This window comes from Caloenas nicobarica, chromosome 4 (genome assembly GCF_036013445.1).
Source record: "Caloenas nicobarica isolate bCalNic1 chromosome 4, bCalNic1.hap1, whole genome shotgun sequence".
Lineage (NCBI taxonomy): Eukaryota > Metazoa > Chordata > Aves > Columbiformes > Columbidae > Caloenas > Caloenas nicobarica.
In genome coordinates, this window is record NC_088248.1 from 21,555,621 (window position 1) to 21,583,192 (window position 27,572).

At 42.3% G+C, this 27,572-nt stretch overlaps 1 protein-coding gene across 2 annotated transcripts in view; it reads left to right on the forward strand.

The window, feature by feature from the left end:
- The window catches only part of SMAD1 (SMAD family member 1), a 54,906-nt gene extending 27,334 nt beyond the window's left edge, over positions 1-27,572 (forward strand). For both annotated transcript variants that reach the window (XM_065633399.1, XM_065633398.1), the window contains 6 exons: positions 1,572-2,198; positions 15,129-15,386; positions 17,423-17,539; positions 21,834-22,055; positions 24,105-24,361; positions 26,205-27,572. In XM_065633399.1, the coding sequence (XP_065489471.1) occupies positions 1,799-2,198; positions 15,129-15,386; positions 17,423-17,539; positions 21,834-22,055; positions 24,105-24,361; positions 26,205-26,348 (1,398 nt within the window). In that variant the 5' untranslated portion in view covers positions 1,572-1,798 and the 3' untranslated portion in view covers positions 26,349-27,572. The remainder of the gene's footprint in view (positions 1-1,571; positions 2,199-15,128; positions 15,387-17,422; positions 17,540-21,833; positions 22,056-24,104; positions 24,362-26,204) is intronic.

The window sequence follows — 27,572 nt, forward strand, 5'->3', positions numbered from 1 at the left end:
TTTTCTTAGTGTAACTGTGAAATTCTGTTTGATGCGGGTGTGCTGACACCTTCTATTCTGTGTGCTCACGGGTTGTTGGTTGGGAGGTTTTGTGTCTTTCTGATGGCAACAAAAACATTCATATCCTTTTCCCCTTCCTCTTTCCTCTGCAACCTGGTGGTATCTACTCCAGGATACGTTTCCTGTCTGTTCTCATGCTGTCTTTGAAAATCAGTGGTTTAGTGCTCTTTCTCTCATTTTTCCCTCCCTGCCACTGCAGGGTGTCTCCTACTTCCCCAGCAGAGCCTTTTTCCCAGCCCGGGCAAGTATAAAACTTGCTGCTCGCAGCAGGAGCTTCTTCATATGTGGAGTTCCTTCTCCCCTTCACCCATTGCTTCATCCCCGTTCCACGTCTCCCAAGTTGAGGACCACTGTGCCATCTAAAATCCTCTTATCAGGACTTCTTCTTCCCTCTCACTCTTTTGTGTATCCTTGAGTACACCGGGCAGGCATTGCAACGGGAAGGGTCGGATGTAATCAGTGAAGTAAGTTCATGATATTTTTCCCCTCACAATCTCTCTATGAGCTGGAAGGGCTTCTTGGCGGGGTGGGGAGATGGAGTTTTCTTTCTTGTGTGAGATGAGTGAGGGCAAGGATCTTTCTAGTTTCTTTTTCTTTTTTGGTTTGTTCCTCAAAGTAAGTCGGAAGTGAGGCTGAACCATTTTAGTTTCAGATCGTGGTATGCACAAGTCTAGTGCAGTGATTTTTCGAGCTGTATCGCTGGCGATTTGCAGAGGGCTGGGTAGCACAGTGCTGTTGTGGCATGTTGCTTGCAGCTGCTTTAGAAAATAAAAATAAATAAATAAATAAGTGCTACTGATCTTGTATTGGTTCCTTGGGCTGTTTTGCTGGTTAAGGTTGCAATAGCTGATAGGCAGAGGGAAGCGCCCTTCACACTTAAAGGTGAATGATGAAATCTGAGGGGCTGTTTTTCATTAGATTTAATGCGAACTAGATTTCTAATATAGGACCCTTGCCTTTTTTTGGACTGTGTGGGAACACAGCCGTGCCTTTTTGTGTGTTGGCTTTTTCTGTCAAGCTTCTCATGGTACTAACTGAGGCCGTGCTTGGGCACCAAGCGGAAGTATTGTTTGAGGCTGGGAAATGTAGCTGATGTCTGCCTTGCTGTGTGGCTTAAAAATTACTGAGGCCACACAGCAAATTCAAGGAGAGAACTGAACTGATGGGGAACTGTCCTACTACCAACTTTCACCTCCTGCCCCCTCCGCCTGCTAATCCCCCCTCCCCAAACCTCTTTTGGTTTATTCTGTGTCATTATTTTCCAGGGTGATCAGCTCACGTATCCAAGGCTGGTTTTGGGGGAGGGATATACAGGGTTTAGCAGCAGGTCCTGCTGCTTGAAAGTCTTGTTCAGGTGTGCCTTGAGTCCAGTTCTGGAGGCTGTTTTGTTGTGGTTGGTTGGTTTTTGGTCACACCACTCATGGAAGGGACAGGAGATATTTTTAACTGCTGTATGTTAATTTAAAAGGTAAACCACCTTTTTTTAATCTCACTCTAATATTCTCCCACAGGTTCTCAGCCAGAAGGGTTTAGAATAATGCGAAGGTCGTGTCCATCGAAGGGACATGTCAGCGTTGCCTTCCTGGGACTGGAGGACTGAAAAGGAGAAAGGACCAGAATTATTTGAGACAGGCCGCTTTTGATTACTGACACAATCTGCTGTACCTTGGTGGCGGTAGATGCACAGGACAGTCTCTCCTGCTTGATTCTGTGGTATCACCGCAGTGCCAGGGTCACCATGAATGTGACAAGTTTATTCTCCTTCACCAGCCCAGCAGTGAAGAGGCTGTTGGGATGGAAGCAGGGGGACGAAGAAGAGAAATGGGCAGAGAAAGCTGTTGATGCTTTGGTGAAAAAACTAAAGAAGAAAAAAGGTGCTATGGAGGAGCTAGAAAAAGCGTTGAGCTGTCCTGGTCAGCCCAGCAACTGCGTCACAATCCCTCGTTCCTTGGACGGCAGGCTCCAGGTGTCGCACCGGAAAGGGCTACCGCACGTAATTTACTGCAGAGTGTGGCGCTGGCCAGACCTGCAGAGCCATCACGAACTGAAACCGCTGGAATGCTGCGAGTTTCCCTTTGGTTCCAAACAGAAGGAGGTTTGCATCAATCCCTACCACTACAAGCGGGTGGAGAGTCCTGGTAGGTTCTTCCTTGTTTGTACCTTCACACCTTATCTGAACAATGCAGAGTATGGCAATTAATCATATGATTCGTCAGCTTAAATAAGCAAAAGTGGCTGTTTGCACATGTCAGATTCTTCCTCTGCAATTTATCTGGATGTAAGTGTTAATTAGCAGTTCTCCCTTTCACATGACGAATACTTCACTTGTGTAAATGTTTTATCACTGTACAGAGGCATAGTCTCAGTGTGTGCCTCAGGCTGCTGGGCCTGATATCACCTGGTTTTGCTGGTGGCCACTATCCCTCACTTAATTTGATTTTACTCAATTGTGCAGATTGGTGAGTCTGTTTGAAACATTGCAAGCTAATGTAAAATATTACTGTGGTCTGTTCATGAAAACCATTCTAACATACTGTGGTAGTGGTATTGTTATTATTTCAAAATTATTATTTCACTTCTTATCACTTTCGTTTCTTCATCCCCCAGAAGATAATATTGTCTTTAGGATTTCCCTCAGTTTTGGCCTTTTGAAAAGACTGTGTTTGTAGACAGCGGAAGATAATCCCCTCAGTTTAAAGCTTTGATAGCAATGTTTTGTTGTACGTGAAGTTTTACTGTCAGCAGTTCTGTAAGTGCAGTTTGCTTACCTGTTACCCACTTCCCCACTTGTTATTTAGGGTGCAACCCATTCTCTCTGTCTCCTCTTCAAAGGCCACACCTCTTTTTTTATAAATCTCTGCTTTATTTTACTTATGCAGGTTTATTATCAGGGAATGCTTCCAGGCACTAAGACGAAATGTGCTTGAACGTATCTACATTAATCTCCAGTTACTTTTGAGATTTTACAGGGACAACTGCAGAAATGCACTGCAGGCGTGGGCGGACTTCTCTGGTTTAAATTTCAGAAGTCCATCTGTGTTAGGCATTTCATAAACTGTGAAGCTGCCTCTGCAAAGTGGCATGGGCAGCTTAAGAAACTACAGTGGAAATGAGATTGTTGCAAGGTTGTTTTCCTGTGAATGGAAATTGCATTTGTCTTGGGTCTGCAACACATAGTACGTATCTAGATGTTAAATATTTCCCTTTGGTGTGTTAGTATTAACTTGGAAGTCATGCGAATGGCAGACGTAATACCTATAATGTGTATATTTATGCAGCAGGAGCTTCAATAAAGGAATGTTGTGCTGGAAAAACAGTTCTTTAAAAATTTAAATTAAAAAAAAAGTTAAATTTCTTAACAATTCTATGTTAAGCTGAAGTGGGATAGTAAAATAAATAGTCATGTCCTTGTACTGCTAGGTGCCTGCATATGTCTGTGCTAGTTGCTTGCATTCAGTACTCCAAAATACTGAAAATTAAGATTCCTGAAAGGCATCTATTTTCATCAGGTTGAGCAATAGTCGAGCTCTTACTGTTATTGTAATGTCAAATGACATGTTCTAACTTATTTTGCTTTAATCTTGAAAACAATTACTGAGTTTGAAAACATTCTCATTTGGACCATATTAAAAAATACCATATTAAAAAATACGTATTTGTAAATGTCATGTCACTTCAATGAGATATGCATGATAAAAATAGAATAAAATGTTTAAAAGATGTCTAACTAAAATGTACATTTTAGCTGAGTGCTGCTAAGTAATTTAAGTAGTTCAAAAGCTGAGGTTTGGGTGTTAAGTCATCTTGTGAATTTTATATTTGGGAAAGGGAGCAAAAAGTTATTAATGGTAAGCCTTGAATTCTGCATTGCTATTTAATTTTTTTTTTTTTTTAATGAGATAAAAATATCTTCAGAATTTTTGCTGGGAAAAAACCCCAAACAGTTAATTTAATCAAGTTGGAGATGGTAGAAATAAAATGCTACCCTTTCGTCCAGAGGGTACCGTTGTGCTGAGGTGCTCTGTGAAGTCACGGTCGGCAGGTGTGACATTATATACGTGCTGAAGTCACCTCTCTAATTTCCAACAGCTTGCCAAAGCATGACAGCGTAGTTGAAGCCCACTGTGGTTTTACTGAGGTCTCTGGCTGGGTATGTAAAGGAGGGTTTTATATTTAGTCAGCCACAAGCCTGCCGTTGTTTTGAGGGATATTGCGTGGAGATGAGGGGGAAAATGTGGCTTTTGGAAACAGGTGGTAGCTGAACTCCCGTTTGGCTGGGAGAGACGTGCTTCATAACTTGTGACTTCTTTTTCCTGTCCCTTCCTTGTTCTTGCTGTCCTCCAAGCGTCATCTTTATCTCCATTTCCTGACAGTCACTCCCAAATTCTGCTAACTGTTTTTTCCCATTTTTGCCAGGACATTAAACCACCATTATTGCTGCATAAGTGCTTAGGCTTTGAGATTAATAGGTAGTGGGAACTCAAGCATGAGTCACTGTTTCCAACAGTCTACGGATTCGAGCAGATATCAAAATTTGTCTTTCCAAGGCTATCATTGCAGCCAAAAGGGTTACAAATGTACTTTCTCTTGACAAAACAAAATTGGAAACTCTGATTGTGTCCTACGTGTGTTTTATGTGCAAGGTACGTTGTGGAATTCTGGCTCTGCTTGCCAGCATAGTCTGTATTTAACTGCTTTGTGCAGATCCAGTTACTGGAGAGTGAAGCATACGGTATGTGCATGGGATGATATCTATATGTTCACTCTTCTCCTGGTTGTTGTGTGGTTTATTTCAGTGTTGTGTAAGTTTTGAAGAGCGGATTAGTGGTAAATGCTAAATACATGAAATCAGGTAGTGCTCTATGTTGGGAAATCAGTGTTATGGATGCGTCTCAGTTGTCATGGTGCCAGAGGGATGCATGGATTTCCTACTTGGATACCTTGTTCCATCCTTGCCGTTTAGCTTCAGAAGCTTGGAAGACGTTAGAATTGGCACGCAGCGGTGCGTCTGCCAGCTACAAAGCTACACGTGCATCCAAACGAGGTTTTTCTGTTAGTCAGGCTGGATAGGAGCCGGTTGTTAGCGGAGGAGAGGAGGCAGAAAGCCATCAGCAGTCTCAAACAGGACGGCGTGACACTTGATCAGCCTTGTATCCGCTCCCCGGGCCGTGGGACACGATCCGTGGCGAGGCCCCCGGCCAGGTCCTGCTTGCTGTGTTGTTCCAGCGCAGCTGTTTGCGTGGCCTCCTGCTGAACCAGATCACAGTCCCTTTTCCCCTCCCCTGCTGTGTTATCTTCCAGGCTGATCCGAGCGGTGCCGGGGCTCGCCGCGCAGCTGCGGGAACATCTGTGCCAACGCAGCCCCGCAGACGACACGTGGGAAGGAGTGGAGGTGGTGGGAAGCAAGGGAAGAAAGTAGAAGCTGTTCTGTTGCTGAGGATGGGAACATGGCCTTGTACTCAACTGCGAGGAAAAAAATATCTCCTCAAGATGTGTTACAGTAGCTCACTGCTGCTGTTTTATATGTCTGTTGTGTGCAGAATTATTTCTGGCGCAGGGTAGTTAATGGCTGTCAAATTTCTCCCCTGGCAAGGCAAAGCAAAGCTTTTACTTAAGAAGGACAGGATCTGAATTTGATGCCTTTTAAAAACTGGCATGTTCAGCTGAACTAGTGTGCTCGCTTTGCCAAATCTGCTTTTTCTCCTCAGTTTTATTTTTTAGTTTAGAGATACCTGGAAATCAGGCTCACACCTGGTTTGAGACTATCCTTCAGTATGATCAAGACCTGAGAAATAACTAGGTGTATAGCATATGGAGAGGCTGTGAAGAAAAAGCAAACATGATGTTCCTCAGCCCTCTCTGAAAACACTGCAAATGACCTCCTGGGTTTTGCTGGAGAATGTGTGAAATGACATTTGGAAGTCCCTCCTGAGATACTTCCTTCCCTTTTATTCCTTTGGCTTCTGTAGAGATACAGCCTCTGTCCTCAGTTGCGTAAATGGAATCAGGTGCAAGATGTCATCCAGAATTTAGGAAGAAAAATTTTTTTTTTTTTTTTTTTTTAAGCTTTGATCCTGTTTGCTCTTACAGTAAAACAAAAGGAATGGTATAGGGAGCAGGGAGGATGAAGAGGCACTTAAACTGACACTGCTATTAAAAAAATAATATTTAATCACACCTTTTATGTGGCATTAGGGGAGGAGGTTCAGTTCCTTTGCCTTAGCTAAAGAGAGGGAAGGAAGATGGAGAAACTGAGTATTTAATTTTTGTGAAGTACTAGTGAACACTAGCTCTCGGTTCCATCTCATGCAGAATTGTGTTAATTTGCCTCTACTAAACATCCTTGCTGATCAACCTCTAGGTTAAAGAGGATTTGAGTTTATAATATGTTACAAAGGAGGCAAAAAAAAATGAATTAACTTCGCTTTTATGCTTCATGTGTGGAAGTGGTTGAAAGTGTGGAGTGCTTGTGTAAATGGTTACAGACACAGACACCCATGCCCCCACCACAACTGATTGCCGGTCTTCTGAGAGTGTCCAGAATCTGCTGATGCCTCCTCAGGCTTGGGAGAAACCTGCTTTTCATTGAACTGAGTGAGCTTAAACCTGCCTTGGGAAATGCAATTGTTAACTTTTCGATATTCATTTCTGGAGGTGCTTACAGATGCTCCACTGTGCTTGAAGCATGCAGTGCCAGGGGGTGCTAAAACCGGTCGGTCCAGAAGCAGCGGAGCTGTCATCTGAAATATTCTAGTTGCATGGATCAGCCCATCAGCACAGCCACTCAGAGGCAGAGATAATTGCACCGCTTCAGGTTTTTGCAGTTACCAGTAAAGCGTAGATAAAAAGAGCTGGATGATTTTTCCACTGTCAGGCTTCTCTTCTCTGGAGAGCCGGCTGCAGTCTGCTCTGTATCAAGGGGCCTTATGAAGCTGATGGCACCCAGTTGCACCCAAACTGTGGGATGAGCAGCAGCTGCTTTTTCGTGACGGGGACAAATATCCTGTCGACGGTTGAATTCAACCTAAAGATCGTGATGTTCCTTTGCATTATAACCGTGAATGCAAAGTGGATGTCTGCTTCAGCAAGTTTGTCTTTGGCAAGAAGCATTTTGCCTAAGCGTACAGCTGCTTTTTGCCGTAAGAATAGATGGCCCCCAGGCTCTGTGGAGAACGATAGGTGTGTTGTACAGTTTTTGCTCCCAGCACGGACTCCTTGCCTGTGAATTAACCTTATTGTTTTCATATTTGTCTTAGAGCAAATAGCAGAGGAGATCAAAGTGAATCTCTGCAAGGCTGCACACCTACTGCAGACACCAGAGGTACAGAAAGAAACTTGAAATGATGGAAATCCTGGATAAGGCAGGTTTAGACTCATGTGGTCCTGGAAGTAAATGCTCCTTGAATGCTCCGCTGTGCAGTGCTGCAGCTTTGGTCCTCAGTGAAAGGAAAATAAGGCATGTTTGAAGGAGCTTTCTAATGCCATTTGAAATCAAACAGATATTTGGTTATTCGTATTTGTACGGTTGTGCCTGTGGTCACTCGTGCTTGTGCACTCTCTTTCTAGGTACTTTACAGAAAAATGATTTGGTATTTTAGTCTTACTTGTCTCATCCCCCTGTACCCAACCAGCCTAGAGTCACTGGATGTAAGATTAATATTCCTAAACTGTTTCTAGACAGGGTAAATTGAGAAGAGGATCTTTAAAATCCTGTCACGGTGTACCCCCCCCTGCACTTCCAACCGGCTGCAGCCTGTTCTGGCAGCTCATCTGTCAGATCACCAACGCGAGCCCTTGCTCTTTCGGCAAGCCCCACCGGGTTCACACGCACCTCCTGGGACCCTCAAATTGGCAAGTTGTCCACGAGTCTGTCTAGATCAAATTTGGAGCCAGCAGAGCAAAGTTGGGAGCAAGCAGCCAGTCTCTTTGGGACCACGAGCTTGCCTGGCTGGGCTTTTTGGGGTCCTGGGGCTTGCTTGATGTCTCCTGCGCCCCAGCACCTGGGAGAACCGGGGTCGGCACGGGAACCTTGGCCCCAGTTTCTGGCCAGATGGAGAAGCTTTGAAGGCCCAGGCCAAGGGGAGCCCAGGGATGCAGCTGCTGGTGTGACTCCCACGGCGCCAGGTCTGGGGGAAGGAAGGGGAGAAGGGCTGGGGGAGCCAAGGCGAAATGGAAGCTGCTCCGGCAGACATAAGGGAGGGGAAAACTGCTGCGTCCCTTTGGAATTAACATGTAGAACCAGGTTAGAAAAATTCTTGTTGCTGCTTGATTTCCCTAACAGGCTTTCTGCACCTCTGCAGGCGTGGGGTGATGAAGCAGAGTGTCATCACTAAGAAGTTTTGCTGTATTGCTGTGTAACGCTGCTGTGGGGCATGACTTTAAAAATAGTGTGCTGCAACAGGTGGACACAATTATAGGGTGGTTCCCCAAAATAGCCAGCAACTGTCAGTTTGCTTGGCGAGCAGTATAAAACTTTCTTCGTTTCAGTTTTGCGGAATTTGGTTGTAAAATTCCCCACCAGAACTGACTGGGGGGAGAAGAATTGAAACAGGGAGGCAGAATGGAGGGAATGGTCTCTCAGCAGGGTTTTCCTTGTGTAAGCTCACCGCATGTCAGAAAAACAAGCTGCAATAAAGGGATATGAGTTGTCAAGAAGGATGTTTGTTTCGTTTGTTTGTTTTGGTGGTTTGTGTGTGTGTGTTCGTTTGTTTTTCCTTTAAAATTAACTAGATTAGGATGTTTCTTCTGACATAAAATACCAGACTTCCAAGTTTTAACCTACTCGGTAGGATGGTGACTGTGGCTTTCCTACAGGTAATGTGAACTCTCTGGTCTGTGTAGATGTCTGAGCTAATATGCACTATCACAGTACAACTTCATCCTGTGTCAGGACTGCTTCTTCGCCCAAATCTGCATACAAGGACTCCTTCTCTAATGTGCATACAATTAGTACTAAATTCTGAAATTGGCCTTGATGAATGTCAGTTTAATCAAAATTTTAGCTTATCAGAGCATCTGCAAATAAAAATCTAATGTGAGCTGAATCTTTTAATGCAGGAAATGTACTAATATTACTTGCCAAGTGCATTTAGACCAGATGTCTGATGTAAAAGTGAAGTCAGGAAACCAACAACTGTTTTGCCCTCTTTTTTTCCCCCCTCCTCTTTTTTTCCCCCCTCCTCTTTTTTTCCCCCCTCCTCTTTTTTTCCCCCCTCCTCTTTTTTTCCCCCTTTTCTTTTTTTCTAATACAGTCTTCAGTTGTGACTATGTAAAATGGCAAGTCAAGCTGTGGGGTCTACTGAAACTGCAGGATAAAATTGAGAGTTGAGAAAACAAGACAGCTCTCAGCTTTCTCCTGGAATAGAAAGTCTGGCATGTTTGTCTGTCTGTCACCCAAAACAGGCTGCTGAATAGCTGTTACTGAGCCTTTTCACTTGCAATTACAACAAGCAGGTTTTGAGCAAAAGTCTAAAAGGCTGTCATTTCTGCTTTTGAGAAAACAGGCAACTAAAGCCATGCTACCACAGCCTGGAGCGCAGCCTTGCTCAAGCCAGGTGGTATTGGAACAACATAAAGTAGCTACATCCTCAGAGAGTTGCTTTTGCCACAACACTATTAATTTTTTTTTAATCCAAGAGTAAACTCTATCCTAAGTGTAGCCATATAAGCGTCTTTGTATGTGGGAACTTGTCCTCTGGTCAAAGAATATTCAATTTTGCTAGGTCTTGTTTTAGTCAACGTGAGAAAACCTAATGACATTAAACCTTTTCCACTTGGCGTTTTTTATTGTTTACAAGCAAGATCTTGGCAGGCCCTGGCAGTCGGCATGCCTCAGCGACTCTTTAATGCTGCAGACAGCGAGCGAAGCCGAGTACGTTGAGCTCGGCGTGTGCCGGTCCCTGCTCTGCGCCCCGCGTGGGACTGGGCTGCTCCCCAGGATGCCACGGCCCCGGCCTCAGCGCCACGAAATTCAGCCGGGAGCCTTAGGAGGGTTCAAATTTGTTAGTTTAGCACCACCGCTGTGTTTGTTTGGGGTTTTCTGTTGTTGTGTTGTTTTTCTAACTCTTTCTTACAACCTCGTCTTTGCAGGGTTTTCTATCTAGAGCGTGGAGTACAAGCTGCAAGTTCTTCCCTCTGTGCCAGTTTTTCCTACCCGTTTCCAGATAGCACAGACAAATGTGTGAGGATTTCCCTCCTTCACAGCCTACGGTTCTGTTCTTCCAGTAAAACATAAGTGGCTTTGCATAAATTCATACGAAAATACAGCTATATGGTGCTTGGAAATTAAAGTGCTCTGGCTAACTATAGTGCTGCAGGTCTTCATTAGGGCTGAGGGCTCTGTTGTGGTATATGCCTGTACAAACCCTTCTACAAAACATACATCAGCCAGGTCATGATTTTTAAGAGTGGAATGGTTGAATGTGCAGCAGCAGTTGCTTATATTTTTCTTTATTTTATAAAGCTCACAGGAGAAGTAAAATCTACATTGGCAAGGAAAGATAATCGAAGTCTGCTTTTTTATATGTGGCCCTTCGTTGTATTTCATTACTTGGTCTTTCCATTTCCAGACATGGAAAGAGAGATACTTACTGAAATCTGTGTGTAAAATGTGAAGGGGAAAAAAAGGAGCCCTTAAGGGAAACTAGCTGTCATAGGGCTTGTGTAAGATAACTGAAATCCATCTGCATAGAAAATATGCTACTTTGAAAGTACAGCAGGTCTTTTGGCTTGGATTAAGGTAGGGGTTTTTTAATAGAGAAACTTAAAAAAAAAAAAAAGGTCATAATAATAAATTGGAGACTTTCTATGATTGCTAAAATAATTATCTCTAGAACATGAAAACAGATCAAAACAAAAAATCAGTAAAATCTTTACTCTAGGACAGCATACCTGTTAGTTTTCTGAACAGGATGACATGCTGGAGATACGAAGAGTAGAGATCAGTAGCTTTCTTCAAAGGCCACTGTTGCATCTTCATAAAAGCATTTCTTTCTTGGTGTGGTTAGTTAAAACATTTATCTGAACAGCCCAGTTGTCTTTGGTCTGTCCTATATTTTTTTGACATTCTTGGCTCTTAGATGAAATAGCTTTGTGGGTGAAATTGCCCTGTAGATGTAATTTCTTTAATACAGCTCCACTTGTTCAGTGCAGGCATACTATGGGTATTATTTGCATGGTAAAAAGAAGCTACCCAGTTCCCAGGCTGTTTTGACAGAGGATCTTTTCTTAGCTGCAGTTCCCCAAACATACCCAGCCTGGCTTCCAAGTGGTCTGTCTTCCTCTTCAGCCATTACTAGTAGTATTACTGCTACTAGTCATATATTAGCTCTAAATCCCAGGTCCACATTGACACAAAACCTTAGAGCAAAATTTAGCCACGGTTTAGCCCATAAAACCTTTTAATCTGGTCTTTTGGAAAGTACAGAAATCAAGCTGTCAGATGACTTGTGGTTCCATTCCATTAACTGGTTTTAACCATCTAATGAGGTTCAATTCGCCAATCTGTTGCAGTAGCTTTTTTAAGAAGACAACAGTGTGTTTAATAGTACATTTCCTTTGGATATATGCATCCCTACTGAATGGAAACAATTATAACTTTTTTTTTTTTTTTTTTTTTAATGCATTCCCCTCTGCTGAAGAAGGTAAAGAGGAAAGGGGAAATTCTGTCTGCAAACTGTCAGGGCAGCATCCTGCTGAGATCCACCCAGCAAAGATGTGCGTGCCTTGGTTATTTTCTAGCAACAGGTGTGCTGGCTTAGCACAGAATAACTCGTCTCATGCTTTCTCCCCTTCAATTATACCTCTTCCTGGAGCTGGCAGCTGCAACCGAGATCAGCCTCCTCCCCTGCTGTACTGAGCCTCGGTAACTTGTTATTCCATATGGCTGAGGTCTGCAACCGGAGCAGACGCTCAGTGCTGTACGCAGGGGTAAGGGGAGCAGGAGGGGTGTGTGCCCCCCTCACGTTTTGAACGCCTGGCATCCTTCCGTGCTTGACAAGGGTCCGGTTGCTGCTCACATCTTCACTCCTGAGTGAGCAGCCTTCAGATTGACTCCTCCGTGACTCCGGTGGGAGCAGCTAGCCTGCAAAAAAGCCCGTGAACTGCAGAAAGATCAGGTTATGGCAGTGAGAGACTGTCTCGGAGTTGGACTAATTGGAGCTTTGTAGACTCTGTCTCACCTGATGTGGCTCTCGGGGCTTCTCCTCCTCATTGAAGGTTGTCTGTGTGAATTAGGGGCAGTGCTCAAAGTAAGTTCTGCAATGATATTTGTGCTGTATCAATACCAGTCATATTCTTCCTTCCCTTTCCCCCATTGCCATGTGTATTTTGAAGAATCTGGCATTTAATTATTTGAGGTGAAGCAGTAGTTGGACAAAAATGATAGATTTGCCTGAGGAATTGCTGGGAAAAGGATATGTGTTCTTATATTAAGGCCTTCTAAACCACCAGTTCTGCCCAACACGAGCAAACATGCAGATATATATACACACACACATATACACACCTTGGGAAAAATCTGGCACTACCTTATTTTAATTACAGAAAACATACAGAAGACATCCTGTTCTGCTATTTTAAAATGCTATAAATTGTGTGGCTTCCTGTGGTGTCATGTGTGTCATTGTTTAATGTGAGTTAGGGGATGGGAAAGGTGAGTGATGTACTTTCTGCACAAATTAACTTCAGAAAAGTTAATGGTTTGACCTTCGTCCGTAGGAAAGGAAGAGATAGGAAAGCTGTGTTTTTAGTGCTCAGAAAAGTAAGGAAGAGTCATAAAGACAGGAAAAGGAAAATACTTTTTAACACGTTATCTCATTGTTACTTTTTTCACTGGTAATTTATTGTCCCAGCAGATGTTGACTGTGACAATTAGATGTTGCTTGACCTCAAAAGAACTGCAAGGTTTACCAGAGCAAGCTTATTTCTGCAGGATCCTAATATTCAGAGAGATTTGGTTTGATATTTTCTGTGTTGTGAGTGAGGGGATTTGTGATGTCCACCTGAATGTTGAGTAACTTTTAATGGCTTTTTCCAGTGACTTGGGAGAATAGTTTCATTAGAGGCAAGGGACAGTTTGCACAGCTGAGGGAAATGAAGCTTCTCCTGGGCTGTTTTGCAACAGAGAACTTCCACAGAATGGCAGGTGCATGCCTTTTGTTTCAGAAAATGCCTTAACTAGGAGATTTGTATAGTACTTGTAAAGTTGAGTTGGTTAAAATTTTCACATCTAAACAAATCTGCGTAGGGGTGACACCTGTCTCAAATATTTGAGATCTGTCGGAATCACAGTGAGGCTTCTCTAAGAAAGTAAGACATCAGATTAAATCTTTGAAACCTATTTCTTACTAAGGGGCAGCCTTAATTTCAGTATTGAGGGGATTTTTTTGTAGTGTCTGTTCAAAGGAGATTTCTGGATCAAACTTTTCATGCATTCATGTCACTAGCAGCAAAAAATCTGATGGCTTAATTCTCTCTCTTATTCGTATACCAAAAAAGAGACAGGGGAAACCTGCTTCCCCCTCTCCCTCACCCCCACCTCAGTAAATCTGTGGCTTGTTCTAGGGAGTGAGTTTTGTGTGTGACATCCTTTTGTATCCATTTTAAACATGGACATAGACCTCAGGCCTGGTCTATGTATTGAGCGGTGTCCTCGTACTCTCAGGCTCCAGGATGCTCACGTATGTATCTACATGCTTCTGTAGAAGCCAAGTGCTGGGAGAGTGAACGTGCCCCAGTGTCTTGGAAGAACCTGTTTGTCTTGGCAAGAAGATGTGGGGCTTTTAAAATTTGTTTGCAATTAGTTTGTGATTCAGACTTTTGGTGTCCGAAACACCTTTCTTAATCTGAGTGATAGAGTTATGTCTGTATAGCATTGTCATGTGTACACGCTTCTGTTTCTATCCTGTGTGCCCACCAGATTTTGGGGACAGGGCAGGAGTCTTGGGGAAAGGGGATGATAGCCTGGCTTGCTACCGCTGTTCTTCGTGCTTTTTGCACCCTCCCAGGGTTCAGGCTGTCCTCAGGGGGGTTCTTCCAGTCCTGCTTGGCCATGGAGCTGGGAAATAGAGGTGCTGGAGGGGGGCAGATGTGGAGGGGAATAACTTTTTAAATTTCACTTCCACTTCTTTGTGCATGGATCTCTCTCTCCTTGCCCTTGCCTCACCTCTTCACCCCATCACCCAGAAATGTCAATCTATAACATGAGTAGCTTCTAATCCTTTGACTACCTTAAATTTTAGTCAAAGACAGAAACAGAGGCCCTGGAAAAAAAACAGTTAATTCTTTTGTCTTACTATATTTGGGATCACATTCATATCCTCAGTTAAAAAGAGACCCTTTTTTACCCACCCTGGTGGGGCAGCCTTGGGAGTGTAGTGAGACTGGTAGACTCTGATCTGTGTTGCTCTGATCCCATAGTACCATATGGTTGGAGCTCAATTGCTGCTCATTTGGTTTTTTTGAACTACGTAATTTTGTTTAAGTTGCACATTTTGTAAACTGGCTTGAGTTAGTAATGCTTTTAATACTAACTTGTAAGAACACAGTCCAGGATAAAAATAAATTTACAGCTGGTAGGACCAGGCTGAGTTCAAGACCTGTGTAGTATTAGTACTGTCTTCAGGAAAAAAAAAAATCTGTCCTTATTAGCAGGGTTTTGGGTTACTTGTGATTAGCAGGATCATAAGTGTAGCAAAACAAACTGTATGTCAGCATTGTAATGCACCTACTTCCCAGCATTTCTTTGTGCAAATAAAACTAAAATGCAGACTTGCAGTTTGTTCTTGGCTCTTCTTCCCTGCCCCCCCATGAAAACAAGCTTCCATCTGGCAGACCAGATAGCTACCACGATGGCTGTGAATTCAGGCTATGCAGTAACCAGAGACAAGCAAAAGAGTTCTTGCTTAGGCATGCGCTCCGAGATTTGACTGCCTCGTTTGTAAGACAGATGTGAATTTGCCCTGGAGGAGGAAGAATATGTTTTGTTTTGTGTTTTTCCCCTGTGTAGCCTGGTCCTTCAGAGCTGGGTCTCTAACGCTGTGGCTTTTTCTCTCTTTCTCCCTTTCCAGTCCTTCCTCCGGTGCTGGTTCCCAGGCACAGCGAGTACAACCCTCAGCACAGCCTCTTGGCCCAGTTCCGCAACCTGGGGCAGAATGAGCCCCACATGCCGCACAACGCGACTTTCCCGGACTCTTTTCAGCAACCCAATAGTCACCCGTTCCCCCACTCCCCCAACAGCAGCTACCCAAACTCGCCTGGAAGCAGCAGCAGCACCTACCCGCATTCTCCCGCCAGCTCAGACCCGGGAAGTCCTTTCCAGATGCCAGGTAGGCTCAACTTCTGTTCCTGGTATCATGATTTATTTGCTTATCAATATCAACTTATCAGCCAACACGCGTTCAATAGCAAGCTGAGAGACATAAGGTCATAAAGCCTATGTAATTGCTTTGTCTAGTAATAAAATTGAGGGGTTTAATATTTTGCCGCTTTCAAACACAGCTAAAAACATTAGTGTAAAACTCTTCTGGGGTGGAGGGAGGGATTCAAAATGTTTTAGGGACTAGTTCAGCGGTTTAGCCCACAAAGCATAATGTTTAATGCACAAGAAGTGTAATGCTACAGATCATCCTTGCTTAGGAAAGAGATCACAAATTCAACACAAGGCTTTAGTTCTGCAGAAGGATGTTTCTCGAGGGGATCATGCTACTGCTACTTGATAAAATTTCTTCACATAATGATGTAATTTCCAGAAACAAACATACTTCAATAGAAAAATAGTTCCTTAAGGCCCTGTAAAGATATCTTGAGGCCGTTTTGCTTCCTAAAGTCCAAGAAGTAACAGCATTTCTTTGTTGATGGATGTCCGTAGAAAATTCTGTGAAGCTGTCTTTTTTGGGTTTTTCTTTTTGGTCTATACAGACAGGTGGATAAATATACCACAGAAACAGTCTGTGAGAGAGATTTCTTGATCTAAATGCTAGAAGGACTGCATCCAAATGCTCCCTGATGTTCTGTTTGCATGTTTTCTTCAGGGGCTGAGGGGGAGGGTGTGTGTAAACAGTGTAGCAGACTTGTGAGAATGTATTTCCTGTTACGTGGAGTTAACATCCACAGATTGCTGCTGCTGATAGTTGTTTCTCTTGAAAATTTTTCTCTTGCAAGTGAAGACTCCTGAATTTGCAGAGGCAGGAGGGAAGGAAAGAGAGTTTGTATTGGCTTTTCTAAAATATGTGAGAAGTTGCCACAAAACCAGCTGTCTTTCTTCAGTGGTGTGGTGGTGTTTTTTGGTTGTGTTTTTGTTTGGTTTTTGTTCGTTGGTTTGGGGTGGGTTTTTTTTGTTTTTTTCATTTAAATATTATCAGTGTGGTTGGGGCTCTTCCAACAGAGATAAAAGCTTCTCTAACAAGGTCTTCCTTAACACTGCCTTGTGGAAGTTCACTTGATCTTTGAGGGGTCTGTTCTGTCCGCATGCCCGTAAAGACAAGTCAGCAGCTGCAAGTGAAGAAATTGAATTAGTGGAGAGGTCAGGATACTGATATCCTTGATGCTTAGCCCTGGACAGTTGTCTGTCTGTCACTAATGGGGAAGGAGGCTGACTTTTGGAAAATACAAAAAAAAAGGAGCAAGGCAGTTATCTAGAGATCTTGAAAACTTTCTAGATATTGGCAAATTTGTTGCTTGTGGCTTTACAATTTTTTTTGTTATCTGTACATCGCTAACATCATGTTTGCACACAGACTAACATTTAAGGCTTAGTAAAGGATGAGGCTTAGCCTCCCCCGCAGGCTGTTAAGCTTTTAATGCAGTCCTCTTGTCCTCTCTGTCTTTCTCTGCTGCTCTCGCCTCCAACTGAGGGCATCCAAGTACGGGAATTAGCAATGTTCTTTGCAAGGGCAATAATAAAGTCCTGGATATATCTGGGATGTTTGTGTACTTTGCTGATAGAATCATGTTGGAAACAGAAAAGTTTGAACTGAAAGTTTTTGGCTCCAACTCCTGTCCACATTTACCGTGTCCAATATTTACTTCTGGCTTGGTCCCGAGAACTCTTTGTGCCTTTAGTGTCTATATGGCACTTTCAGCCTGCGAAAAACATGGGCCGTAAGCATCACTGAGCTTTTTTTTTGTGGCTTGATGGTGGGGGAAGTGCCTTGGTTTTATTGCAGTTGTGCTTAATATGCACAGCAATTCTTTGCTTCCCTGATTCGAGATCCGTGATTGCTTTCTCAGATTTCTGGTGGGTGGACATTTGTAGGTTAGTCAGGCTGGTAGCATTTCCAGGCTAAAACTGGTTTTGTTGGGTATGTATATGTACTTTGAAGAGAGGTAAGGACTCGTGTATCTCCGCCTTTTCTATATTTAGCTGATACACCCCCTCCTGCGTACCTGCCTCCAGAAGATCCGATGACACACGATACCTCCCAGCCGATGGATACCAACATGATGGCACCTGCCATTCCCCCTGACATACACAGAGGAGGTAAAAACGCTTCCTTCTTCTGCTTCACTTCTTAGGAGTAAAGAACTTTCAGAACTGGCTTTTATTAATGGAGTTTTAATATTGGATGTATGTTGTTTATGGAGATTTTTAGCTGCAGAAAACAACAAAAAAAAGAGCCGTGTAGTTTTTTTCTGTTGTTGTAAAGGATGAAAGAGTAAATCTGGAGATAAAAAAAATATAAATGTAAATATGTATTTAGGACAAGAAGCTATCGCATGACTCTCTTAAAATGTGAAATATATGGGGTTTATTACTTTTTTACTCACAACCAACTCATAACCAAAGTCATTTTATGTTTTGCGTCTGAAACTTCCTCTAATCACTAAACAGAAAGAATTCCTATGAAACTGCACATTGCTGCATGTGATGCTGAAATTACATGTGTGCATGGAGAGGAACTCTTTTCTCATTTATGTTTACATTGATTTATTGGAACTGTGCAGTTAATGTTATATAAAGGCTACTGAATGGTGGATGGCAGTAGTTGTGGTCCAGTATAGCTCTCCAAACAAAGGCTTGGTTGGAGGATGGATGCTAATACTGTCAGTTATGTAAATGTGCAGAGACGTTTTACACGGGCAACTGGAATATCTGTATTTTTTCCTCTGAGATGGTACATCTCATAAAACTATCTCTTGTCATTATGTTTTTTCTCCTGAATCCTAAGGTTCAGCTTTTAGAGAGTACGCTCAGCTTTTAATAGTTTAATCTTCTCCTGGTGATAAGGGCATTTTGGTTTTTTTTCGTATTTTGTGTTGTCCCACCCTCTCTCCCCATGTTTGTTCCATCTTTGAGTCATGCAGCGATAGGATTTGCTTCAGAATTCAGATCTGTCTGCCAGAGGCATGGAATTGCTACAGACTTTAAAAATCTGTATTTAAAAAAAAACCCAACCCATTGCTTTATGTCCTCTGACAGAGACATCTTTTTACACATTGCTTTTGAAAGTCTTTGCAGCCAGCTGTGACTGCCAAGTAAAGGATTTAGTGCATTCATCACGTTGTGAGAAATAGCCCCTTTAGAGAGCACATCAGCTTACACAGTTGTGGCCCTTGCCAAGAAAGGGCAGCAAGCTGGATGCTGTGCCACAGTGATTATCAAGATCACAAGCATATGAACAATTTAACCATTGTTTGGGGTTTGTACTTGTTTTGTTGCTAAGCTTAACGTCTGGTTTCAGAAAGTATATTTGCCCTCTTAGAACAATTTGGATAGCTCGTGTGCTATTTACTATCTACGTGGAATGAGTTTTGCATGTGATAAGCCCCATCTGTGGCATTTCCACTTTTCGCTGATCCAATACACTCGATGTGTGTGTATGGTCCTTACTGGCCCAAAGTACATTTATTAATGTTTATGCCTAACTGCAGATCTTTGCCCGTTTGTCCCTCTCGCAAAATACATGAGTACTGTAGAATTCTTCTGTTACATGAGAGTTGATAAAGAGAAAATGGTTTACATATTTCTTCTTGCTTTTTAACAGTCAATCTTTCCAAAATAAAAATTGTGTCTATTAGTATTTTTCCTTCCTAGTGGTTTAGTACAATGGATTTTCATCTCTGTCCCTTCATTTAAAAAAAAAAACAAACAAGAGATACTTCTGTGTGCCTTCATGTGTTTGTAATTCATATATTTATGCTGTAATTGTACTAAAAAAAATCTGCTGCAGGTTGTAAGATAAGTTTTTACTGTGAACTTACTGCGGCATTTTTGTTGCAGACTTTTTAGGAGCGTGTTCTTCACGGCGATTTGTTAGTCTTAAGAGATTTGGTTTAACAAGCTGCATCCTGTCAATGAAGTTGGGTAATTTCCATTGTTGGCCCATGCTGGGAATAGAGAGACTAAACGCACCTGCTCTGCATGACTTAAAGCAAATGTAAGGAAGTTAGTATGAGATCTGTACGAGAGAGATATGATTCATTCTGTAAGAATGGCCAGCTGGCAAGATTTCTTCCTGACTTTGAGAACTGGGGCAAAGCTGCAGCTTTGATAATTGCTGGCATCTTCATGGGAATTAAAAATGTAGTAAACTCTTAGTAATAATTAATGACTGATTTTTGATTTTTTTTTTTATTTATTTTTATTTTTTTTTTTTTACAGTGACATGAAAGGATAGAACATGCTAGGGTATGAGGAAAGATCAGCTCGTTTTTACTGGTGTTTTAAGCAAGTTATCGGTCAGCAGTAGACATTATATTTGGATGTTTTGCCCAGTGAAAAAGGATATGTTATCCTGCTTTTCATTATTTGCCACCTTTTGTATCTACTATGTGCTGCTGGTTTGCGGGGAACTTTTCGTTTTTCATTTCGCAGGTGTCGGAAAACTCATAGGAGTATGATCTGTGAAAAAAGGTAAATATGAACACTGGTCTTAGTTGGCTGATTTCAGTAAAGAGTTGGGGCTGGGAGAAGGAAACCTCTGGCCAGATACCAGCGTGATTTTCATTGTAGCACTTTGGCTTGTAGTTGGAGCTTAAATCTGCAAAGCCGGTATCTTAGCAGCAGGTCTAACTGTGCTAGGCTTAGCAGTGAAAGTGTCTCCTTCATTTAAAAGAAACCCCATGAAGCAACCACATCCCTTTGCTAGCCTCCTTTTATTTGCAGGCAGTTTAATAATTTGTAGCTGTATTTGGAACTTGAAAGAATACACACGGGGTGGAGACATCTGAAGAAGCCTGTACGGTTGTTGGACACCTACTGGGAAACTCTTTTTGGTGAAGACCTCTGGCGTCATCTGGAGAAATTGTTCCCTGCGTAGAGTCACGAGTGTTACCACAGAACTTCTGTGTGTTTCTAGAGCTTGATGGGTAGAAGTGGTCAACCAGGAATTGCCTGTTGACATTCTGCACAATTCCCAGCTCCAGCCAGGAGCTGCTGCAGAGAAGCTGCTTGTTACCAGGATCTGGAAAACCACGTTCTGAGAAATCCTTGCTGTTATTCAACATGTAATTCTGTCAGTGATGAACAGTTTCAGATTTTGCGTTTGGTAGCACTTGATAAATAAAAGGCTCTCATTTAAATATCTTCCTCCTTATCTCCTCTTCAGTCCAGTGTAATTGTTAGGGTCCTGCATGTCATCCCTTCGTTCAGCCTCCGATCCCGAGCAGTATATTCACACTGAAGATGCGCCTCATGTATGTTCTGCAGACAAGTGTCACCCTCTCTCAGTTTTTGAAGTCCCCTACTCTTCCTCCATGAAGCCCAGGAGAAAGATCAGTGGATGCTGTGAATACTGAAACATTGATGGGTTGACTGTATATTTAAGTTACCTTGCTGTGCTTCTTGGTACCCAAAGTTACAAATGGTCTCTTGTGTGATTGGGTGATGTTGTTTCTCCCTGTCACTACGCAACTTCGCAGTCAGCACAACGGTGACTTGTAGTTTGGTTGCTGGGTAAAGTGAACTGAAGTGGAAGTTCATTGGCTAAATTGGAAGGAAGGCTGAGCTGTATAATTGCAGCATTTCCCTGCTGTCAGGGCCTGCACCATAGTGTGGTGTAGAACACGGGGCAGGAATATTGGGGCGCTGCTTGGTGTGTGCCCGGGGACTTCCGCACTTCTCTGTGGATATCTAGTCCTAACCTTGTATCTCTTGTGAGTCTTGTGCAAGTGAAGTTGAGGTGAAATTGTTCTATCCTATGTCTGTGGCTGTGAAAAGTTCAAAAATAACTGGAGACAGAAGAGCCTGTGTTTAGCTGCAATTGCTTTTCCGGCTCGTCTTCCAGTGATCTTCAGCCAAAATTTGCAGGTTTATGAATCATAGAATCATTTCATTTGGAAGAGACCCTCAGGATCATTGAGTCCAGCCATAACCTAACCTAACTCTAGCACTAAGCCATGTCCCTAAGAACCTCATATAAACGCCTTTTAAACTCCTCCAGGGATGGTGACTCCACCACTTCCCTGGGCAGCCTGTTCCAATGCCTGACAACCCTTTCTGTGAATATTTTTTTCCTAATATCCAATCTAAACCTCCCCTGGCACAACTTGGGGCCATTTCCTCTTGTCCTATCACTTGCTGCTTGGGAGAAGAGCCCAACACCCTCCATGCTACAACCTCCTTTCAGGTAGTTGTAGAAGCGATAAGGTCTCCCCTCAGCCTCCTTTTCTCCAGGCTAAACAGCCCCAGTTCCCTCAGCTGCTCCTCATCAGACTTGTGCTCCAGACCCCTCACCAGCTTCATCGCCCTCCTCTGCACTCTCTCTAGTACCTCAATCTTTACACACCAAGCCTCTATTCCAGTGCCGCTAGATTGTAACGCTGTTGCTTTACAGATGTTCAGGCAGTTGCTTACGAAGAGCCGAAGCACTGGTGCTCCATTGTCTACTACGAGCTGAACAACCGCGTCGGGGAGGCGTTCCACGCTTCTTCCACCAGCATCCTGGTGGATGGCTTCACGGATCCTTCAAACAACAAGAACAGGTTTTGCCTAGGGCTACTCTCGAACGTCAACCGGAACTCCACCATTGAGAACACCAGGCGGCACATTGGCAAAGGTGAGTTCCGGATCTTTGCGTCTGTTTTTTGTGGGGGAGTTTCCTCTAGACGTGACAGCCTGGGCCACTTGCCTCAAGAGCAAACTGGTCTTCCCAAGGACACGGGATAAGTGATTGTATTGGTAAATATATAATTTTCTGGCCAAGTCTTGTAAGCAAAGTATTGTTTTTACCTGGTGTATAATTACAGGAAGCTTTTACCCTTAATCAGTTTTTAATTGCCGAAGGCTATCATAATCTTAATTATAATGAGAGGTTAAGGCAGTTTGTCTAATCAGATGTCTTGATTTATCTTGATTATTGGTGTATGTGGAAATCCAAATCATAGTCTTTGGCACCTAATTTTTAGTTAGCCTTAGTTCCAACATAAATTAGCTATCCTAACATGTATTTAGAGAGATAACATGCTAAAACACTTTTTCAAATGCATTTTTCACAGGCTGGTGATTCTTTCAGTGGGCAATTTGTGCTTCTCTTCTATGGCTGTGACAATGTCCTGCAACAGAGAAAAGCTTCTGGTTTATGTCCGACTTGATACAGTCCTCTTTTTCTGAGAACTTGCCTATAATGCAGATGACAGGAAAAACTGACATTGCTCCCTGCAATGGGACATTCCTGCCAGACACATTTTTTAGGTGTTCACATTATTAGTAAATTCTAAATTTTCTGACGCAGTTGAGGGTTCAGCATGCCCAAGCATGCGGCGTGTATGTTGTAAGTGCCAATTAATGAAGTATCGTCCTCCTCCTTAAAGGAGGAAAGAATTGAAACAGAGGAGAACTGTCAGGCCTTCAAGTTTGAGCCTTCAGTCTGGAGATCTTTCCTCTATGTGCAGCTCTCAGCAGTACACAACATCTGTGCTGTGCCACTCAAGTCCTAATACTTCTTCCTTCTTTTCCTCCCCATCCATCTTACCAACTATCAGGATATTTATTTAACACCTCATTCATTTTCCTGTTAAAAGGAACCCAGCTGTAAGCAGAGTTCTGCTGAAGCACTTAACTGCGTGTGTACCGAAACAAAGTGGGAGAGACAAGGATGGTCTTTAATAACTGTGTACAACTTGTGTTGATGTAGAACTGTTAGCCTTTGAGGAAGGAGGGGTAAACCCCAAAGTTGGAGGTGTAGTCATAAATGGTTTTGCATACCATGTGGGGTATATGTGTGCCCACACAGGTACGTACATAATCAGCACCAAAATCCTACGTGACAGGGCACAGTGAAGGCTTTCTGACTGGACTTCAGTTTAGTTTTTAAATTCTGTGTGTTCACTTCTCTGACTCATGACATTGTGGGGAAGTGTTAGTATTAAACAGAGAAACTAATCAATTTTTAAACACAAACAGCAAATTTTCTTGCTTTCTCAAAGCCTTTGGAATTGAATTCTACTGGCGGAAAATCTCCACAAAGGTTCACTGTATGTTGCTCTTCTGGGGCTTGCTGCCATCAGTGGCAGGTGAGGGAGCAGGCAGTAGAAGGGGAAAGGACTGTAAAATTTGTGTGTATCCTCATTTGACAGATACATCTGAGGAATATAAAGGCCATTTTCTTTTTCCAGCTCTCTGGAATTAAAGCAAACTGAAAAACTCATGCTACCCAGAATAGCATTCAGGACTTTTCCAGAGAATCCGGCTTTGGGCTGCTTTAGTATCTACAACTCATTCAGTAGGTTTCTGCTCTCTACTCTTGTGTTCCCAGTTATCGTTTTACATAAATACAATGAGAAAAAAGTTCAGGTGGTCAAGCTGTCCAATGTACTGCATCTAAATTACTGCAGTGCTAGGTAGTTTATTTTTGTTGAATTTGCGACGTGTTAAAATGCAGGAATTACCAATTTCCCTTCTATATACAAACATACACACCTTCTTTTCAAATCATCTGCTGATGAAACCAAAAAGTAAAAATCAAGTATGAAAATAGACACATGATGGTCTGGTATGCAATTAGTGTTTACCTCTTTAAGCAGAAACATATCTCTGGAGACAGAGCATGAACAACAGATACACAGTGTGAATTCATCTAATGTCTATGTCAACCTTCTCCTTCCAGGTGTTCATCTCTATTATGTTGGTGGGGAAGTGTATGCGGAATGTCTTAGTGACAGCAGTATTTTTGTGCAAAGTCGGAACTGCAACTACCATCATGGGTTCCATCCCACCACAGTCTGCAAAATCCCCAGTGGCTGCAGTTTGAAGATTTTCAATAATCAAGAGTTTGCTCAGCTTTTGGCTCAGTCAGTGAACCACGGATTTGAGACAGTGTATGAGCTTACTAAGATGTGTACTCTCCGGATGAGTTTTGTAAAGGTATGTGAAAATTTGCTTGAGATTATTTTGTAAGCAAAATATATATATTTTTTTAATATGGTGATTTTGAATGGTCCATTGTCTCCCTCTGTTGACCTATAAATAACTGTTGAATTTATGGAATAGTGTTCAGTAAGTGTAAAACAGATCTTAATGAAACAAAGTTGCCTTTGTGGAGAAAAATTCATCTGATGCACATACTTTGAAAACCTGAGGTGACTTGCAGAAGGTGTTTCTTCACATAAGTGAAGTCACTTGTGAAGCATTTCCATCATGTCAACTATTCTAATTTCCTTGAATTGCCTCTTGTAAATTTAGTGTTTCAGTTCAATTCTTGTATTTAATGTGTGTATAGATTGTGTGTTTGTATATATAATCATTTGCATAATTACTTGTATAATTGGCAAGATACAGTACAAGCAAGTTTTGACAAGAATTGAGTCGTGAATTACTTGACCTAAAAGTGGAAAAGCCACCAATTCATTACGTAGCATCAGCTTTTGCCCTTTTTTTTTTTTACCCATTGTTATGGTCCATCCCATCCCCTGCTCTGTGAGAGGCCCAGCTGAACTTCATGTTTCTGTTCCTGGTGGCATTTTTGGAAAGGTGAGCTGGGGCTGCAGTGTAAGTCATTATAGTGGCTGTGAGAGTATAGATAGCATGACCCTCTAAATCTGTCTTGACCAGCAGCTCCCAAATTAGGAACTGCAGTAATCATTTGGAATGATAGACATACCTTTCTATTCTAGGGGTGCATGCAAGGTCAAGATTTGTGACGTGGCTATGTACTGGTGTAAAAGGGCTGGTCACATATATGAAGGCAGTCCAATGAAGATGGTAACATGCTGAAGTGCTCTTCTTGATAGGAGGATAGAAACTTCTAGATGTGTTAGGACAGGGGTTCCTAAAATGGAATAGGTTGTTTATAGCTCTGCATCTTATAGAGTTGCATAGCAGTGTTGCCTGAGGGGTTGCACGGGACCTCTTGCATATTGGATGTTGGACTACGTAGTGTTTGGAGCTGCTGCCACCTGTACTGGGAGCTGGGCAATCCCTTTGTTAGGGGTTAATATAGACCAGAGCAAACTGTACCTGCAGCTGCCTTAGTCTTATCTCCACAACTTGCCCAGAAGTGGTTCATGTACAAAATGATTTTGAATGCCATGTAAATGTCTGCTTATATCTTTGGTAGTTACTGTAACTGAATTGGGTACGAGCTGAAACAAAGGCAATCTTGTCTTAACTTGAGAGGCAGCCTGCTGGGGGATGACCGTGTCCTCTTTCTCCAAAGAGGAATGGTTCTCATTTACTGCTCGGTTTATTGTACCCGTCCTGCAAATGATGCTTTGGTTCTTGTCAGACAGATGCCTCACCCTCGCTTCCATAATGTCAGTCTGTGAGCTCATGTTTTTTTAATTTGCTGATCTGTTTGGCAGCATTTTGCCCAGTTTATTCTATTTTTTGTCTTGGCAGAGAAGACTTTATTATCCCCCCTTTCAGAGGCTTTACTGGGACATCATGCAGCTGGCAGTGAGGTATGGGGAAATTTAGCACTGCCATAAGTTATGTCTTTGAGGATTTAAAGACTTCTGTTCCAGGAGACCTCAAAATGACACTTCCTCCAAATTTTTTTTTTTTTACTTCAGATTTGTTTGTTGAAATGTGCTAATAGTTGGTGTATCAAGGGTGTTACACTACTCTGATAAGCACTGTTGAAAGCTGGATTATTTTGGTAAGATGATTGAAGTATGCTTCTCACTTATTTGATGTTATAAAATAAAGTGATTTTTTTTTTCTTTTTTCTTTTCTTTTTTTCTTTCCCCACTCATGATTCTGTTTCCAGGGATGGGGAGCTGAATATCATCGCCAAGATGTAACAAGCACTCCGTGCTGGATAGAGATACATCTTCATGGTCCCCTTCAGTGGCTGGATAAAGTACTTACTCAGATGGGCTCTCCTCATAATCCTATTTCTTCAGTGTCTTAAAAGGTTCCAAGCTCCTGCATTTTGGAAACAATTGAGCCTTGCATGTACTTGAAGGACGTATGAGTCAGACACACGCTTTCCCCCCCCCCCGCCCCTGAACTGGCAACAGCTGAATAAGAGCCATGAAAATACTTGACTTCTGTGACCAACTGTTGGATTCAGAAAAAAACCAAACCACAAAACCCCTTTGACATACTGTTGGTATCAAGAATTTTAGTTTACATTGTAATGTACTATTGCGAAGTTGATTTGCAGGGCCTGGTGCAACGAGGACAACCGAGCCAAAACCACAACCTGTCAGCCCGACTTCCCGAAGGATCTTCCTGCCGCTGGCAGGAAGCACGTTCAGCACTCTCTGTTTTCCCCCGTGTCCTCTGCGGCTAAGAGCCGATGTTGGTGAAGTCTGCTTTCTTTGCAGGCTCTCTTCAGTACGTTTTAAAACCATTTGAGTTGTGGTTGCTGTTCTCCTCTTTAAAAGAAAAAAAAAAAAAAAGTCATACGGTTTAATCTCAATAACTGTGTAATAATCTTTGAAATTGTGTCCTGACCATACTGCTGTAAGAATGTTAGGTATGTTTTTTGCTAAATGTATGTATGGTGTATTTGAAAGTTTAGAAATTAATTAGATTTAGACCATAAAGGAATTAGGAATATTTGAATGGGGGGAGGTGGGAGTGGGAAGGGAAAATGACAGCTGAAATGTAGAATATATTGTAAACATAGCTTGTTAGTTTAAACTGAGGTCTGAGTTTTGCTGTGCGTTTAATTTTTATAGTGGCTTCATCTTGTTAATTCTGACTAGTTTTGCCTCTTCCTTTTCCTCAAAAGCAATTGCGCAGCTGGTTAATTCTTTTACCTGTGAAGAGGACAAAATGATTAACTGCTGCAGTTTGAAGGCTGCAGCTCTATGTATTTCAAGACAAAATTGTACAGAGTGCTCTTTAATGATTGAACAGTTTTATACAGTTTATGTAACAGAAGTAGGCTTTTAATTTTGTAAGAGAATCTTGTTTTGCCAAACTAGTAACTGTTAATTGTTTTGAGGACTTCAAAATCCCCATGTGGGTCTATTTCAAACTTTTAGAAAATATATATATATATATTTTTTTTTTTTTACTGCTTGGTTTATTTTCCTCTCTTTGATCTTTTATATTCACGTAAGCTGTAGTACTTTAAATACCTTTATTCCAAAACTAGTGGGTCCTCTTTACTGGAAGATTTGAA